The sequence below is a fragment of the Trachemys scripta genome, chromosome 1 (genome assembly GCF_013100865.1).
Source record: "Trachemys scripta elegans isolate TJP31775 chromosome 1, CAS_Tse_1.0, whole genome shotgun sequence".
Classification (NCBI taxonomy): Eukaryota; Metazoa; Chordata; order Testudines; family Emydidae; genus Trachemys; species Trachemys scripta.
Window position 1 is genome coordinate 173,503,036 of NC_048298.1, and position 14,675 is coordinate 173,517,710.

The following is a 14,675-nucleotide window of genomic DNA, read 5'->3' on the forward strand; positions in this document are numbered from 1 at the left end:
CCACAATTAGGGAAACCCGTTTGTGCAAGTTTGCACAAATGTCACGCACATTGCCTAGAGTCATGGTTCTTCTGAGCAGGATGTGATTAATGTCTCTGCAAACTTGCATCAACATGATTCCAACGGTCGACTTTCCCACTCCAAACTGGTTAGCGACCGATTGGTAGCTGTCTGGAGTTACCAGCTTCCAGATTTCAATAGCCACATGCTTCTCCACTGGCAGGGCAGCTCTCAATCTCGTGTCCTTGTGCCACAAGGTGGGGGTGAGCTTAGCTCACAGTCCCATGAAAGTGGCTTTCCTCATCCGAAAGTTCTGCAGCCACTGCTCATCATCCCAGAATTGCATGACAATGTGATCCCACCACTCAGTGCTTGTTTCCCGAGCCCAAAAGCTGTGTTCCACTTTGGTGAGCATGTCCGTGAATGCTACAAGCAATCTTGTGTCGTATGCATGTTGTGTGTTGACATCATCGTTGGACTCCTCACTGTCACTTTGTAGCTTAAGGACTAACTCGGCTGCAATTTATGATGTGCTGGCAAGACCCATCAGCATATTCTTCACAACTTTGGGATCCATTCCCGCAGACCGAAAGGGAAGACAGAGCACGCAGTACAAAAACTGTTGAAAGATGGCGCCAAATGTGGACGAAAGCACAGGTCCAAAGTTTAGAATAGGGAACTGAGAGTCAGGTTCTAATCTCAGCCTTGACATTAACTTCCTTTGTGGCTTTAGGCAAGTCACGTAGCCTCTCTGTGCCTCATGTATGCATTTGTAAGATGGGGATAATAATACTTTATTTTACAGGAGTGTTATGTGGAACTCTTCATGTTTCTAAAGTACTTGGGGGGGCCTGATCCAAAGTTCACCTCTTAGCTTGAACAGGATTGACAGCTCAGTGAAATAATTCTGCATAAAGTCCCAGTTGCAGACTTCTAGGGAGAACTCAGACAGTAAAAAACCACACCCACCTCCAAGCCTTCAAACTTGGTAAAGGTGGCTGTTATCACTGTGCCCAAATCTCTGCTTTGCTGAGTTTCTGCTTGTTGAAGCAGACTGAGGATGCTATTTAAGTGCTGGTTATGGTTCCTTAATTCTCTGTCTGGCTCTGAGCCCTGGTGCAGGTTAGAGCAGCTGGGGAGCTGTGCTAACATGTGGCACCTGCAACAGCCCCCAAGGAGCCATCTGCCAGCTCAACATAGCCAAAAAGTGTTGAACTCTGTGCACTCCTCCTCAGGCCCTTCCCCACTCTGTCTCATTCCTCCACACTCCTGAAATGCCCTCTGCACAGGGGCTACCTGTGAACTAGAATGCCAGTTCTACACTCTGTGGGGCTCCCTCGTGTTGGGGAATCCCCAGCTACAGGGATCTGGCTAGTCTTTTTTCCTCTCAGACCTCCTGAGCTATATGAAGAAACTCCCTAACCCCATTATTTACACAGCTCATGCTGAATGCAGCCAACATTGCGTACTGTTACATTTCTCCAGTTCAGTGCATCAGTTTGCTACTTAATGGCCCTTTAACATAATGGACAAGCATACAGAGCTCTAGACCTTACAACTAAAACAGAGGAAGATATGGCTCAGCTTTCTTCATTCATACTGCACAAAGTGAAAAGATAACACAGCAAATAAGAGTCATCTCCTGAAGGGGCCAGGCTCAGGGGGAATTATCAACTAAGTTAAACATAGTGATTATGTACCACATTGTTATATCACACACAGCAGATACTGCCAAGAGCTTTTATTGCTTGGGGGCTGCCCATGTAGTCTTACTAAAGGTAAAACTCCCACGGACTTCAAAGTGCCTGAGCAAAGGAAAGAGATATTACACCAATCCCAGGGCCAGTCTCTCTGCTGCCAGAAACAGAAGATTAAGCTCCAGTTTCGGTTATGGATGTCACAATATACAAGGAATTGTGTCTGACAAGCAGCTCAGCGCCTCCTGACTTTGACCTGGGGACACCCTAACCGGATCACTCTGTGTTTGACGGGTTAGGATCCCATGACATTTCCTCAGTTTGGCAAAAAGCTCCATATACTCTGAGCAGCGAACATCAAAACACACAGAAGATCTAGCCTCCTTTTTGGGAGGAGGTAGGGGGGCATCTACTGTAAATGATCCCACACCCAGAGATTCAATAGTTTCATTTCTTTTTTAGCTTTGTTATCCTGTCCAAAGTAGGGGAACAGGAACTAAGGTAATAGAGTCTGATCCAGCTCTGCTAAAATCAATGGGAGACTGTAGCATGGTCTCCCAAACCCATCACCAGACTCTGCCTCCATTTCCCCACTCATGTAAATTGGAGAGCCAACTTGCTAGCCAGTTCATCAGTAAAGTTCCCACCAGTGGCAGTATTTCATTTCCTTTTCCAAGGAGTGCATTTATCATTCAAACACAGCTCAGCATCAATCAAGACAGGTAACCCAGGCCCTCGTACCTACTGTCCCCTAAGGTCTGTGCCTCAGAAGACTTGGGCCTTGGTTGCTGCCAACTACACAGCAGGTATCCCCAGCCACACCTAGCTAGTACAGTTAGGGTGACCAGACATCCTGATATTATTGGGACCATCCCAATAGTAGGGGCTTTGTCTTATATATATATATATATATCACACCCTGAAAAAAAAGTGTCCCGATTTTTCACACTTGCTATCTGATCGACCCAAGTACAGTGGCAACCCCTTTCCCCCATGTCATTTTCCTGACCTTAGAGCCCCCGCCATTCTCCCCTTTAAGTGAGTTGCTTCTAGGCCTCTTATCTTACCATCTGGAAGGCAGCTGATTAGTCACAGGTTGGGGAAAAGCCCATTTTCTTTAAAGTGCCATCCCACTCTATGATCAAGACTTTCCATTCACTTCAGTAAGTGTTGGATTAAGCCTCATAGTACTTTGATGAAATGGAACTTAAACTGTCTAGGGACTGTATCCTGCTCGTACGGGGGATGGACTCAATGATCTACTAAGTCATTTCCATCTCTAACTGCTATGATTCTGTACTGTCTAGGGATTCCCTTTTCTCTCATTATGAAGCTTCACTTCCTCATAAAAATGTACAATATGCTTTGCTAAAGAAAGTTCTGTTCATAATCCTACAATAAATAAAGTTCAAGAACCTGTCACCACTTTGCAGTGGAAATTATGGAAGAGGAGAAAATAAATTGGTTTAAGACTAATGTTAAAATCATAATAATCTGGGGCTTGATGCAAAAGCCGTTGAATTCAATAGAAGTATTTAAACTGACTTCAGTGGGCTACCAACCATTCCTCTGGGAAGAAACATCCTGCAGATTAAGGGCTAGATTCTCTGCCGACGTAACTCCACTGGAGAGAAACAGGCCTATGACAGATGAGAATATGGCCCTAACTAGCTTTCAGTTGAAGAAAAAAATTTACTCTATTTGTCATTAATAAATTTAGAAGAACAAAACAAACAAGACAAAGTTCATTATTTTGTGGATTCTACCAGAAGCAATTAATGAGCTCCTCATACTGGCGTATTAACTAAGACATTCCCCAGAGCTGTGCAACCATCTGCTGACTAACATCTTTACTACTGGCGCAAAACCAAGGAAGTGAGCAAGAAAGCCATGTTGTCTTTCACTGCAGTAGAAACTGGGCAAATACAAACAATGCTGAGTTAGAGAGTCTGAGGTTCAGATGCTACAAAGACTTATGCACATACCTAAGTTTACTTATGTGAATCATCCCATTGACTTTAGTAGAACTACTCATATGAGTAAAGTTAGGCATATGCTTTGGAACTCCTTGCCAGCTCTTGGGGCCTAACACTCAGCAAGTTCCCACTGCTCCTATCATAACCAGAGGCATGGCTTATGTTTCACACTCCAGTAATATCATAGTTACAAGCCTCCGATGATTGCCTAAGTCCTCCAGGGAAAGGAGAAGATCCAGGGCTTAATATTTCATATTTATATTAAAAATATCTCTGCAAAACAAGCAGAGAAAAAACAATTGCAATCGTAGAAACCATCTTTATATATTATAAAGTCAACAAACAATTTTTGCCCTGCCGTTCTCCTTCCAGATATAGTTTGATCCATTCCATTATTATTATTATTACCTTTGCAGCAGGTCATGTCAAGCTCGCTACTCAGCTGATCCCTAGCTCTTAGCTAGGTTACTTTATAAATCCTTAATAAATAAATAAAAATAAAAAAGGCTGAGTGGGAGGGACAGCACCTCTGTCTTCTGGAGATCAAACCTGACAGCTACAAAGTTCCTCCAAAATCCTGTTAATAGCCATTTGGCACATGGATTACATCTACCATCCCAGTCCTTAAAAAATAATTTATAACAGAACTTTGAATGTTTCCTGGCTCAGTACATTTTTTAATATACTGGATCATTTGCATCAGTGTCTTTATTCACCTTATATTTCATGAGTAAGTAAATTGTGGGAGGTTAACCTTTTCTGTAAAAAAATAGGAATTTATGTGGGACTCCGTACAGCATGAGGGCTAGAGGAACTGAATCTCAGTTGACATAGTTAATATTTTGTCTGACTCCTCCTTGCCCTTTACTAGTTAAGGGAATGTTTTTAAGATGGAAAAAATATTTTGGAAAAAAAATTCCATGTCATATTCTCTGCATTGTCTGTTCATAATCTGGATAGTTACTCCCCATAGTAACACTTCCCGCCCTGGCGACCATTCATGCACAAAATATATCCTTCATAGGTGATTTATGACATTTAAAAGCCCAGGTGATGGTGTGGGTTTCGTAGATCCTCAGTGCTTAAATGACCTATTAGCCACATAACCCCTAATCCAGATCTAGCAGGCAGCAGTGTGCCACAGCACTGCTTGAATGCTGTGATAGTCATCCAAGGATGTAACTAGCAGTATGAAAGATTTCTCCAAAGACTGATGTTTGCAATTAACCAAATTACTTCAACAGAGTGTAGATAGGACAGATTTGAAATGGAACTGGTTACTGTGCCAGTGGCTGGATGATGATACTGCTGTGCCATTCGAAGGAGAAAAAAATCTTTCTCGGACAGTTCTCAGAGAAGAAGTTCCTGCTGTGACAGCAGATCTAGCTTGCATGCTGATTTAATGCCCTCAATTAACATATTCTTGTAATTAACGCCTGTGTCTGATGAGTCTTGTGGAAACTGTAAGGCCTTGAGTGGAGGATCTAGGAATCTTGTAAGAATATAATGTCTTGAATCGATTTTTCTGTTTAATGTTTCATCACTCTGCAACCAATTGATCATTCTTTGAATAAAATCGTAGCATAACTCTGTGGCAACACTTGTGATTCATTTTCACTTAGCTAATCAAAATGTTGTTTCACAAGACCCCGATGATGTTCAAGATGCCTTGTAGGAGGTATTACCTTACACCAAGTTGGCTTACTCAGATGGCATATTTCTTGTAGCATTATCAGACTAAAAGGCATGATTTATTAGGCATACCTGCCTCCCCCTAATATCTGTTGTGGGGGGACAGACCTGTCTCACTGAGTTTTTCAGCGGGCAAGAAGTCATACTAAATATATTTCTGTTTCAGGAAATACAGCATCTCAGCAAATCTCAGATCAATAGCTTTTAGGCTGGATTTCCCCTTTGTAAATTAAACAAACGGATTAGCAGCAGCACTTTTCCAGCACAGTGTGTACAGAATAGTCATTCATCTCCAGCTAGTAGGAGCCAAGTATCTAATTTCCAACTATATAATGCAGAAACTATAACTCCAAGGTTCAGGAACATGATTTTATGGTTTAAGAAGTCTTTTAGCAACTGAAACAATTTTAAACTGTTTTGCTTCTCAGAAAAACCACAAACAAAAATATTACGATAAGAGAGAAAATTGCATCAACTCATCCTGTATAGCTGGATTTCAACTGTGTATGCCACTTGGTCAGCTAATGATTATTTCTCTGAGGTGTGAAAATAACTGCTCTTTATTTTGTTACTTTATCTCCCCTTACAAATTGAAAGAAGTATTGGATTTTCAGATCTGCAGTAGCAGGGCAATGATAATTAAAGCGTTGGAAAGGCTAAACAAGGGATCAAGAAGAGTCAAGGAGCAATGATAGCCATGCATTATCATTTAGTACTTGGCTACTGGTCCATTTGCCAGTGGTTGGGATGAACATTACTCCAACAGTGAGGCCTAACGCAGAGGCTAATGCACCATACAGTGCCCAGGCTTGAAGTGGGATCCAAGTGTTGCACAAGCCTCATGCTGAGCTTCTGCACAGGGGTGAATTTCACCCCAAATAAATACATATTTTTGGCTACTTGGCGTGTCTGTCCTAGTTTTTTTCAGGGTTGAGTATTATATTTCTGTGGGGGTAAATAATAGCAGCATCAGGAAAATTGCACCATGGGCCAGATTTTGAAAGGTATTTAGGCATTGAGAGATGTAGATCAGCATCTAGTGGGATTGAAATCAATGGACTTTTGAAAATCTCACCAGGGATTTAGGGCACCTAAATACCTTTAAAAATCTAGAAAGTGCTGACTGACTACATGAGGCTCAGAGTTCCTGAAGAGCACTGAAGATGGAGAAGGTCAAGAGTTCCCTATTACCCCATTTTGAGTATCTGTTCTGTCTGGGGAAGGGGAAAAACCACGTGGATTGCCTGAGTAGTGTCACAATCATAAACACTTGTGAACAAGAAACATGTTAGTAGAACAAAGCTGTGCTAATAAAAGTGGTTCATATTGCTAGCTTCACTTTCCACATTATTTTCAGAATTCTGGAACAACAGTCTGTCACATGCCAATAGTTGGTTAAGGGCCTGATCCAATGTCTATTTAAGCCAACAGGAGTTTTTCTATTGATTTTAATGGGCATTAGATCAGGCCCAAGGTAAGGGGTACTAATAGACAGAACGCTTTAAAATGACTATTAGAAATAGATAGGTCTAAAGAAACAAAATCTCCACCTATGCACAAGGGACCTAGATTCTTATGCATCTTTGATTATTGTAATTACAAATATCTTCATTTAAAGTTCTTGGCACACTGTGTTCTCCCAAAGACCAATACTTTAGATGTCAACTACCTGCCTTTGCTTCTATTCTTTCTAAAACATTGATGAGCCTTTCAGTTAGTGATGCGTGCATAATTCCATACAAGTGCTTCCAATAGCTACCAGACCATTGGTAAAAATTCTTCCTAATTAAACAGAGTATGTAAGCACCTGACAGATTTTAAAATATTGACATTCTGCAGCCAAAAAGGGGTGGAGGTGGACAAAACCCTGTTGGAGTGTTTAAAACATTTAGGCCATTTTCAATAAGGATCTCTACTACAAGAGACATGCTAATATAGCCTTGGACTAATGTGTGTAGCTTAAACTTTACTAGGATGACTTTTATCCTTTCTAGTTCTGAATTCATATTATTCTAGGCTGAATAATGAAACCTTTTCAAAAGATTTATGCAGTGGTATTTCAAGAGATACGTAAGCAATTTCAGCCGGTACTTTCTTTCTCTAGACCCTCTTCAGTCTAAAACTTTTAGGTAAGATCCATAACTGGAAATTTCTTCATCACCAAATGACTGAATTGTTTACGTGCTGATGAAAAAAAAAGGATCCTATGCTGCTTTTTTTTTTTTAGTACAAGCTGGCTTGCAGAAATTGGGGTTAACTGACCTTTATAATGGATACTCAGGATGGAAGTAAAGCTAGATACATACAATGCAAGTTATTTGAAATCAAATTGTGTTAATTGACATTCATTGTGCATTTTTCTGTTGTTTATTGCTAGTTTGCTGATGTGAAGTTTGTTGATATTATAGGTAGGGCAAACATTTGTTTCTTATAAATAGGATTTTCAGTTGACTAGGTTTTAATTAGATGAACCCCCTGTACTTGCTTTTGAAATTGTGAGGTACAGTAAGTCTGTTATATCTAGAATCTTATACTGTTGAATCATATCTCTTGTAAATTTGTTTGCTTTTTTGGCAAATATCATCTAAATTCTGTGCCAATTCTTCAACAATAAATTAATTCTCTAGTGTAAGGTATTAAATTATGGTGCTACTGAGACCAACCTAACTTGGAGGATCTGGGCCTGAGTCCGAACCCATAGGTGGGCTGTCAGGATGCAAAAAGCACAGGTTCCTTCCACTGATAGACATTCGACCCGCTTCCTCACTAACCACCCTACTACCACCACCAATTCAGATTCTCCTTCTAATATTTTTTGACACCATGTAATGGTTTTTGTCTCCTTGTGTGAATATTTCTGTAGTCAGCAGTTCTACATCCAAAATATAATTTCTGTCAGAGACTCAGACAGAGAGGATCAACTTTACTGATGATATGATTAGTTTCTGGAAAGAAATGCACCACATCTAACAGTAGCCATTCTCCTAACATCTAATTGCCTGTATATCTAGTTATGTGTAATTGTAAAACTATCTGTAATAATTCCATCTTGTGACTCCCAATAATATGACACACCATGGGGCTTGTCTGTAAAAACACAGATGGAACCAAACACAGAAATAAAAAATCCAGAGAATTGGGCTGCATTAGGGAATTAAAAACCAGTGTCTCTCCAGTTTGGTATCAGCTGAATGGAGGCAACAAAGAGAAAGACATTCACAGATCTAATCACAATGGCTTTCCATGTATAATCTGTGAAAAAGAAAAGCTAGAAACCTTTTTTTAAATTACAGATCATATGTTTTAGTTCATTACAATTGAGCAAAGTCAGTACTGTTATATTTTAGCAAAAGAAAATAATAAGGAGTTGACTAAATGTCCTGTAGCCATGTTTGTAGTGCTAATGTACAGTAGCACTTTCATTGGTCACACTAATAGTCTAGCTTTTTCAGAAAGCTTGTTGATATTTAATACTAAAATAATAAATAATAAATTCAATTTTCATTAATACAGCAAGCCAAGTGGGTATTTACTGTAGCAGGGTATCCTGATATTGTTCATTTTACTAAATTTATCTGCTTTGGGAACCATGCTAGTGATTAATCTCCAAAGCAGGGGAATCATTGGAGATGGAGGAAAACTTGTGTGTTGGAGAGACTTGTATGAAGGGACACGAGTCTTTTGGTTTGACTTTTTTTCATTTTGCTATAAAGCTGATTTTCCCATCCCGCCCTGAGTAACTTTGAGTTGCCCTCCCATTTACACATGTACTCTGTAAAGTACAATGCTAGTGGAGAAGATATTTAAAAAGCTCTCTGCATTTAAGATAGTGCTTGGAGCCAGTAAGGGACTGTTCTCAAATGATATGGCAGACAATGCAGAGAGGGTTGAAGTATAGTGTTCTGTTGAACACAGTAGCTAAAGAGTACCGTGTTTACGTTTTCAAAAGCTTGGGTGCCTGATTTTCAGAGATTCTGCTGAGAACCCACAAATGCAGCTGAAGTCTTTGGGAGCTGCATATACTCTGCACTTTTGAAAACCAGGCCAGCAGCATCTAAAAATGATCATTCAAAAACTGAGCAAGAAGAGTAGAGAGAGTTTTTGAAAATTTGTCCCTAACTGGTTTGTTGAAAGTCACAAAGCAAGTCAAGGACAGAGTTGTGAATAGAACCCAGCTTCTGGCTCTCAGTCTGGTGTCCTAGCACTACACCCCAGGATCTTCTCAGTGTAGCAACTACCTCTCTCTCTTTCTGAGTTTTCCCATCACCCAGAAAAGGTGCTTATGTGAGCCATGGGCATGAGGCATGCTCCAAAGTCCAATTAAGTCAATAATTATAGCTGCACAAAACACAAATATTGTTTACATTTCAATCCACAAGTCTGAATACAACACCACACCAAGCTTTTTGGGACACCCCCCCCCCTTTTTTTTAAATGAATACACATTACTAAAGGAAACCTCAGCATGCTCCTTTTGGCTGATTATGTCAACTTTGTCCCATTCTGGAACATCACTGAAAGCCAATCATTTATATTACATCTCATAAAAAAGAGAGGGAATCGAATTGCAAACAAGTATAATTCACATGACACAATGTGCCAAAAATGCATTTCACCCTGTTTTAAAAACTGAAAATGGAGTGATTTCTGCCCATTTCCTTGAGTCTGTGCCTGACAACACAGGGGAAGGTGCACACTTTTATATGGCTGAATGGGCTCCTCTACATATCCCCTATCAGAACTGGTAATTGCATTGCAACACACTTGGCCTTCGGGTCCAATAAAAACAATCTGACTTAAGCCACGTATAACTGAGCCTGCATGTACGTATGAAACCAGCCTCACATTTTTTCTTTTTAATAGCTTATTTCCTTTCACATATAGTGGCCTATTGCTACACATCCTTACTCAGGGCTTTAGTCTCACCCACATTACAAAAATTGGGAGGGGAAAAACCCCTTTAGAAACTTCATAGGTCTGACTCTCCTCTATCTTGTACCTTTTGTAGTCACCTGGGCAAAGTCAGCACAAAATGCTCAAAGATCAGAATTCTACAGTCACCTACACTGCTTACAGTGGTTTACACCCATTTTGTACAGGGCTAATTGACTGTGCAAGGTACCAAGCATTGGCAAATCAGGCTCATTGAGTTTCAAGAGATTTATGACAAAAGGAGAAGTCAGGGAGCAGATTCCAAGGTCATGCAGGCCAATCCCTGTGGGTTTTTAGGGCCTCTATGTGACACGTTGGTTCCTTCTATAGTGCTGTGTGGCCACTGGCCAGCCTTCACCTAAGGAGCACAGCTCCCGTAGAAGCCCTGTTTCTCTTGACTCCTCTGACTGTGAAATACTTCTCTCCCCATTTGATTTGGGGAAAGTGATGAGCAGAAGGCAATGCTGCTAAAAGTAACACAGACTTCTGCGTTGGTATCATCCATGACTTTGCATTATGAAATCCAGGGCCTCTTCAACTCTTTGTTTTGCTCCTTCCCACACACCCTGCAATGAAGGGGAATGTAGGGCTCCCCATTTTGTCTGACTAGGACCAAGGATCCTACACTCCCTCAATTACGTGGCACAGAGGGGCGTAAATAAGTGACTAAAACTGTCCCAAAGGAGTGAAAGGGAGGGCCTCCACAGCATGCTGTCCTCCCCCGACATTCCTGGCATTCCTCCTCAAGTTGACAGGAGTCTTTTCTTAAAATTTATCACCATTGCTACCACTGGGGCAGCTCATTTTTTACCTAGGCCTTATTTAGACCAGACAACATTGAAGCCAATGGGTTATTGCTTGAGTAAGGACTAATGGTTTAATCCATGCTCAGGGCACTTAACAAAACTGCTACAAGGTGAAAGAAGGCTGTACATGCCTGTTGCCTGTAAGCTGATTTTTTTATACTTTGTGGTGTACAATTTCCTCATCATTTTTCTCAGAATTGCTTGAGCGAGCGGAAATTTCTCAATGTGAGATGTAATCATTTAGCCTTCACAGGAAGTTGCAAATGGCTTAAATAAATTTAGTTACTTTGACACATTTTCCAGCACACACAACGATTTGGGCAGAAATTGACTGTGTTTCTAACTGGTTTGGGACACAAACAGCTAAACACACAGTTCATGTCCACACTTTTAATAAGTGGTTAATAGTCAGTCAGTCAATTATAACTGTCCACCACCCTTGCCATCAACTGAATCTGGTGCATGGATTGGTTCCTGTAAAACAACGGGCATGTGGATATTTTGCTAAATACACAACCACTTAACTGTGTCACTGTAACTGACTAAACAAGTCCTCTCTCCTCCTATAAATCCATACAGTTAGATATACCACAGTACATTTGTGTCATTCTATATGCCTGCCTTTGTGGACTCTAATCACTCATGCATAGGCTATCCTAGAGGTCTTATCTGGCTGTCACCTGAACATGCTTCTCTGGAACAAAAGTTGCTACCATTGATTTAGCTCATGTTGGTACCGTATGTGTCCACATACAGATGTTACTGAAATAACTCATTAGAAATACATTAGGAAACTGATTTAGTGAAGTTGGTGCAAGTTTATGTGTAGAGATGCCCTAAAAGAAATTCCATTTTGGCTCATGCATCATCAAAGGCTTGTTAAGTGAGTTCTAATTGCAGATCCTTTTTCAGTAGTTATATGAGAACCCACTTAGCTTGACATACAGATGCCAGCTCCAGTCTGCAGGGCTGGAAGTTAACAAGCAAACACATCCTAAATCCATCTTGCTCCTTGTAAACACAGCATGTTTGATATGGAAGTCATTAACATACAGAGAATATGGAATCCCACAATGCCATGTTCACAAAGTAACTTTTCGGAGTAGAACCACACCTTAAGGTTCTGAGGCCAACATGAACACACCCATTGCAATATAGCATTTAGTGACAGGTAGAGAGAAGGCTGCCAAAACAGTTTTCATTATAAATCCCCATTTTCACTTGTTCATAACTTCCTCGGAAATTCTCTTTCTGAGAAACTTTCCATGCTTGATCTCTTCTGAAGGGTGATTTTAAAAAAAATGTCAGCAATCTAGTGGAAACTATTCAACATAGACATAATTTATGAAAATGTGTGACTAACAGGTGAGAGAGGAAGTCACTACATTAATTTGATACAGATTATGCATGATAAAAAGTGCTCAGTAGATGTCTCGTATATTATGTTACCATTAGAAAAGTACTGTCTTTGAAATGTTAGGGTCCACATTAAAAAGTTTTTAAGAGTCTCAATCACATAGTTCTGTTTATTGTCAAATGAAGTACTTCAAGAAGAGGGGGAAAGCAAATAAAAGGTATATTCCAGTGTAAAATACATGGGGAAATGATGATTAGTTGTTTTATGGAGGACACTGATAATATATACCAACGTATCAGCTATTGGCTTTTGCATACAAACAAGTATTTCTACTGACAAATTTCACGCTAAGTGCACAAGGAAGGAGTTTCACCAAAAATACTAATGAAAGCTCAGTTGTGGATATCAGTTTGTTGCTAATAGCTCTCTCTTTCATTTTACAATGTTTAGAAAGACTGTAAATAGTAAAGAAAAACTAAATGTGTACGAAATTCAAACTGCAAGTTGCTCCTAATGGCTACTGAAGACTGAGGGCCTGATTCTCATTTACATTAAGGCCCCTTTGCACCACATGGTAATGTAAAGAGGCCTTCAAGTGGCTGTAAATTATATTTATGCCCATTTTACGGCCAGTTTACACAGCCCAGTGGTGTAAAGCAGCTTTAATGTAAATGGGAGTCAGACCCAGTATTTTTCATAATACTATAGAATATCAACCTAATCACCTTTTTATTATGCTGGTGTACTGCTGAAAAGTATGTTTTGTACAAATATCAGAGAAACATTCATCAGAAGATAAAAAAGGACAGTAATTAATATTTAGCTTTTAAAATAAATATGTACACTATTTACAATATTTCAGAATGTTTCAGAAGATAACATATCCAGAACTATGTGAGAATGCCTAAAAATAACTCCCTATTCTTTTAATAGGAAACGATTTAATATACAAATATATATATATATATATAGCTAGGGTGACCAGATAGCAACTGTGAAAAAACAGGAAGCGGGAGGGGGAGTAATAGGCGCCTATATAAGAAAAAGTCCCCAAAAACGGGACTGTCCCTTTAAAAATGGGACATCTGGTTACCCTATATATTGCAGTTATTTATTTTTCCTTCAGTCAACTGTTCAAGAATTAACAAAGAAGGATAGCATGGGACATTATTTTCATCAACCAAGATTCAGGTACCCAATGTCCATATATTGAATAAAGTCAAAAATATTGTACTTCAGCTGGAAATCCTAAGAGTCCATTCGATGTTGAGAATATTTGCAGCCCATTACTCTGTTGCCATACTAGCAAGTTAGCTTAATGTATCTGATAGTCCTGTCTGCAAAGCTGCAGAAAAGCACATATATCAGTTGGTCTCAGTGATGGTGATCGTCTGTAGCATGTCCGATAGGTTTTCTGGATCTAGCTCTTCTTTGCCATTATCTGAATTTTCCGATAAGATGTAACAGCCAGAGTCTCTCGGACAGTCATTTAACTCTGACTTGTTAAAGCTGAGAACAGGGCTTAAGGACAGGGGCTGTTGCTCATTTTCATGTTCTTGTTCAGCTGTAAAAAATGAAAAGGAAAGGGTTATGAACCCCCCCGAACAACACTTAGATGATTACAAGATTGTTCTTGGAGCACTGCAGAAACTGAATTAGCAAACTGCAGCTCTATTAGAGCTGTACCTTATATCTGTTAGAAATTGAAACCTTAGAAATCAAAGGATTGATCATTTTCACTACATGATGTCAACAGTCACTGTAGCCCACTTAACATGAACATGATCCTGCAATACATTGCTCAAAGGATACCTGAACCCCGAAGAAGACAAAAGGACTGTGTATTGGTTCAAGGGTCTGCTTGTGCAAAATGGATTGCAACGCTAGGGTCTATATGTCTGGCTCTTCCCCTTTCCTCACTTTCAAAACTCTTTTAAAGACCAATTCAGTAACATCTAACATTCAATGTGCCCTCAGCCTTCTGTGATTGTAGCTGCTGTACCTTTAGGCTATAAGCCCCACAGGGCACGGATTTAGGCTATGTCTACACTACGCAGCTTTTAGCACAAAGCTGTGCCACTACAGCCATGCGGCTAAAAGGCACGCAGTGCAGCTGCTGTTTGTCGGCGGGAGAGAGCTCTCCTGCCAACAAAAAACTTCCACACCCAGCGAGCGGTGGTAGCTTTGCTGGCGGGAGAGCACTCCTGCCGACACA

General features: G+C 40.2%; 1 protein-coding gene across 3 annotated transcripts in view; it reads right to left on the minus strand.

Moving 5' to 3' along the window:
• Window positions 1–12,532: 12,532 nt before the first annotated feature.
• The window catches only part of SAMSN1 (SAM domain, SH3 domain and nuclear localization signals 1), a 55,539-nt gene continuing 53,396 nt past the window's right edge, over window positions 12,533–14,675 (minus strand). For all 3 annotated transcript variants that reach the window (XM_034792646.1, XM_034792652.1, XM_034792660.1), the window contains one exon: window positions 12,533–14,024. In XM_034792646.1, coding sequence (XP_034648537.1) covers window positions 13,825–14,024 — 200 coding nt within the window. In that variant the 3' untranslated portion in view covers window positions 12,533–13,824. The remainder of the gene's footprint in view (window positions 14,025–14,675) is intronic.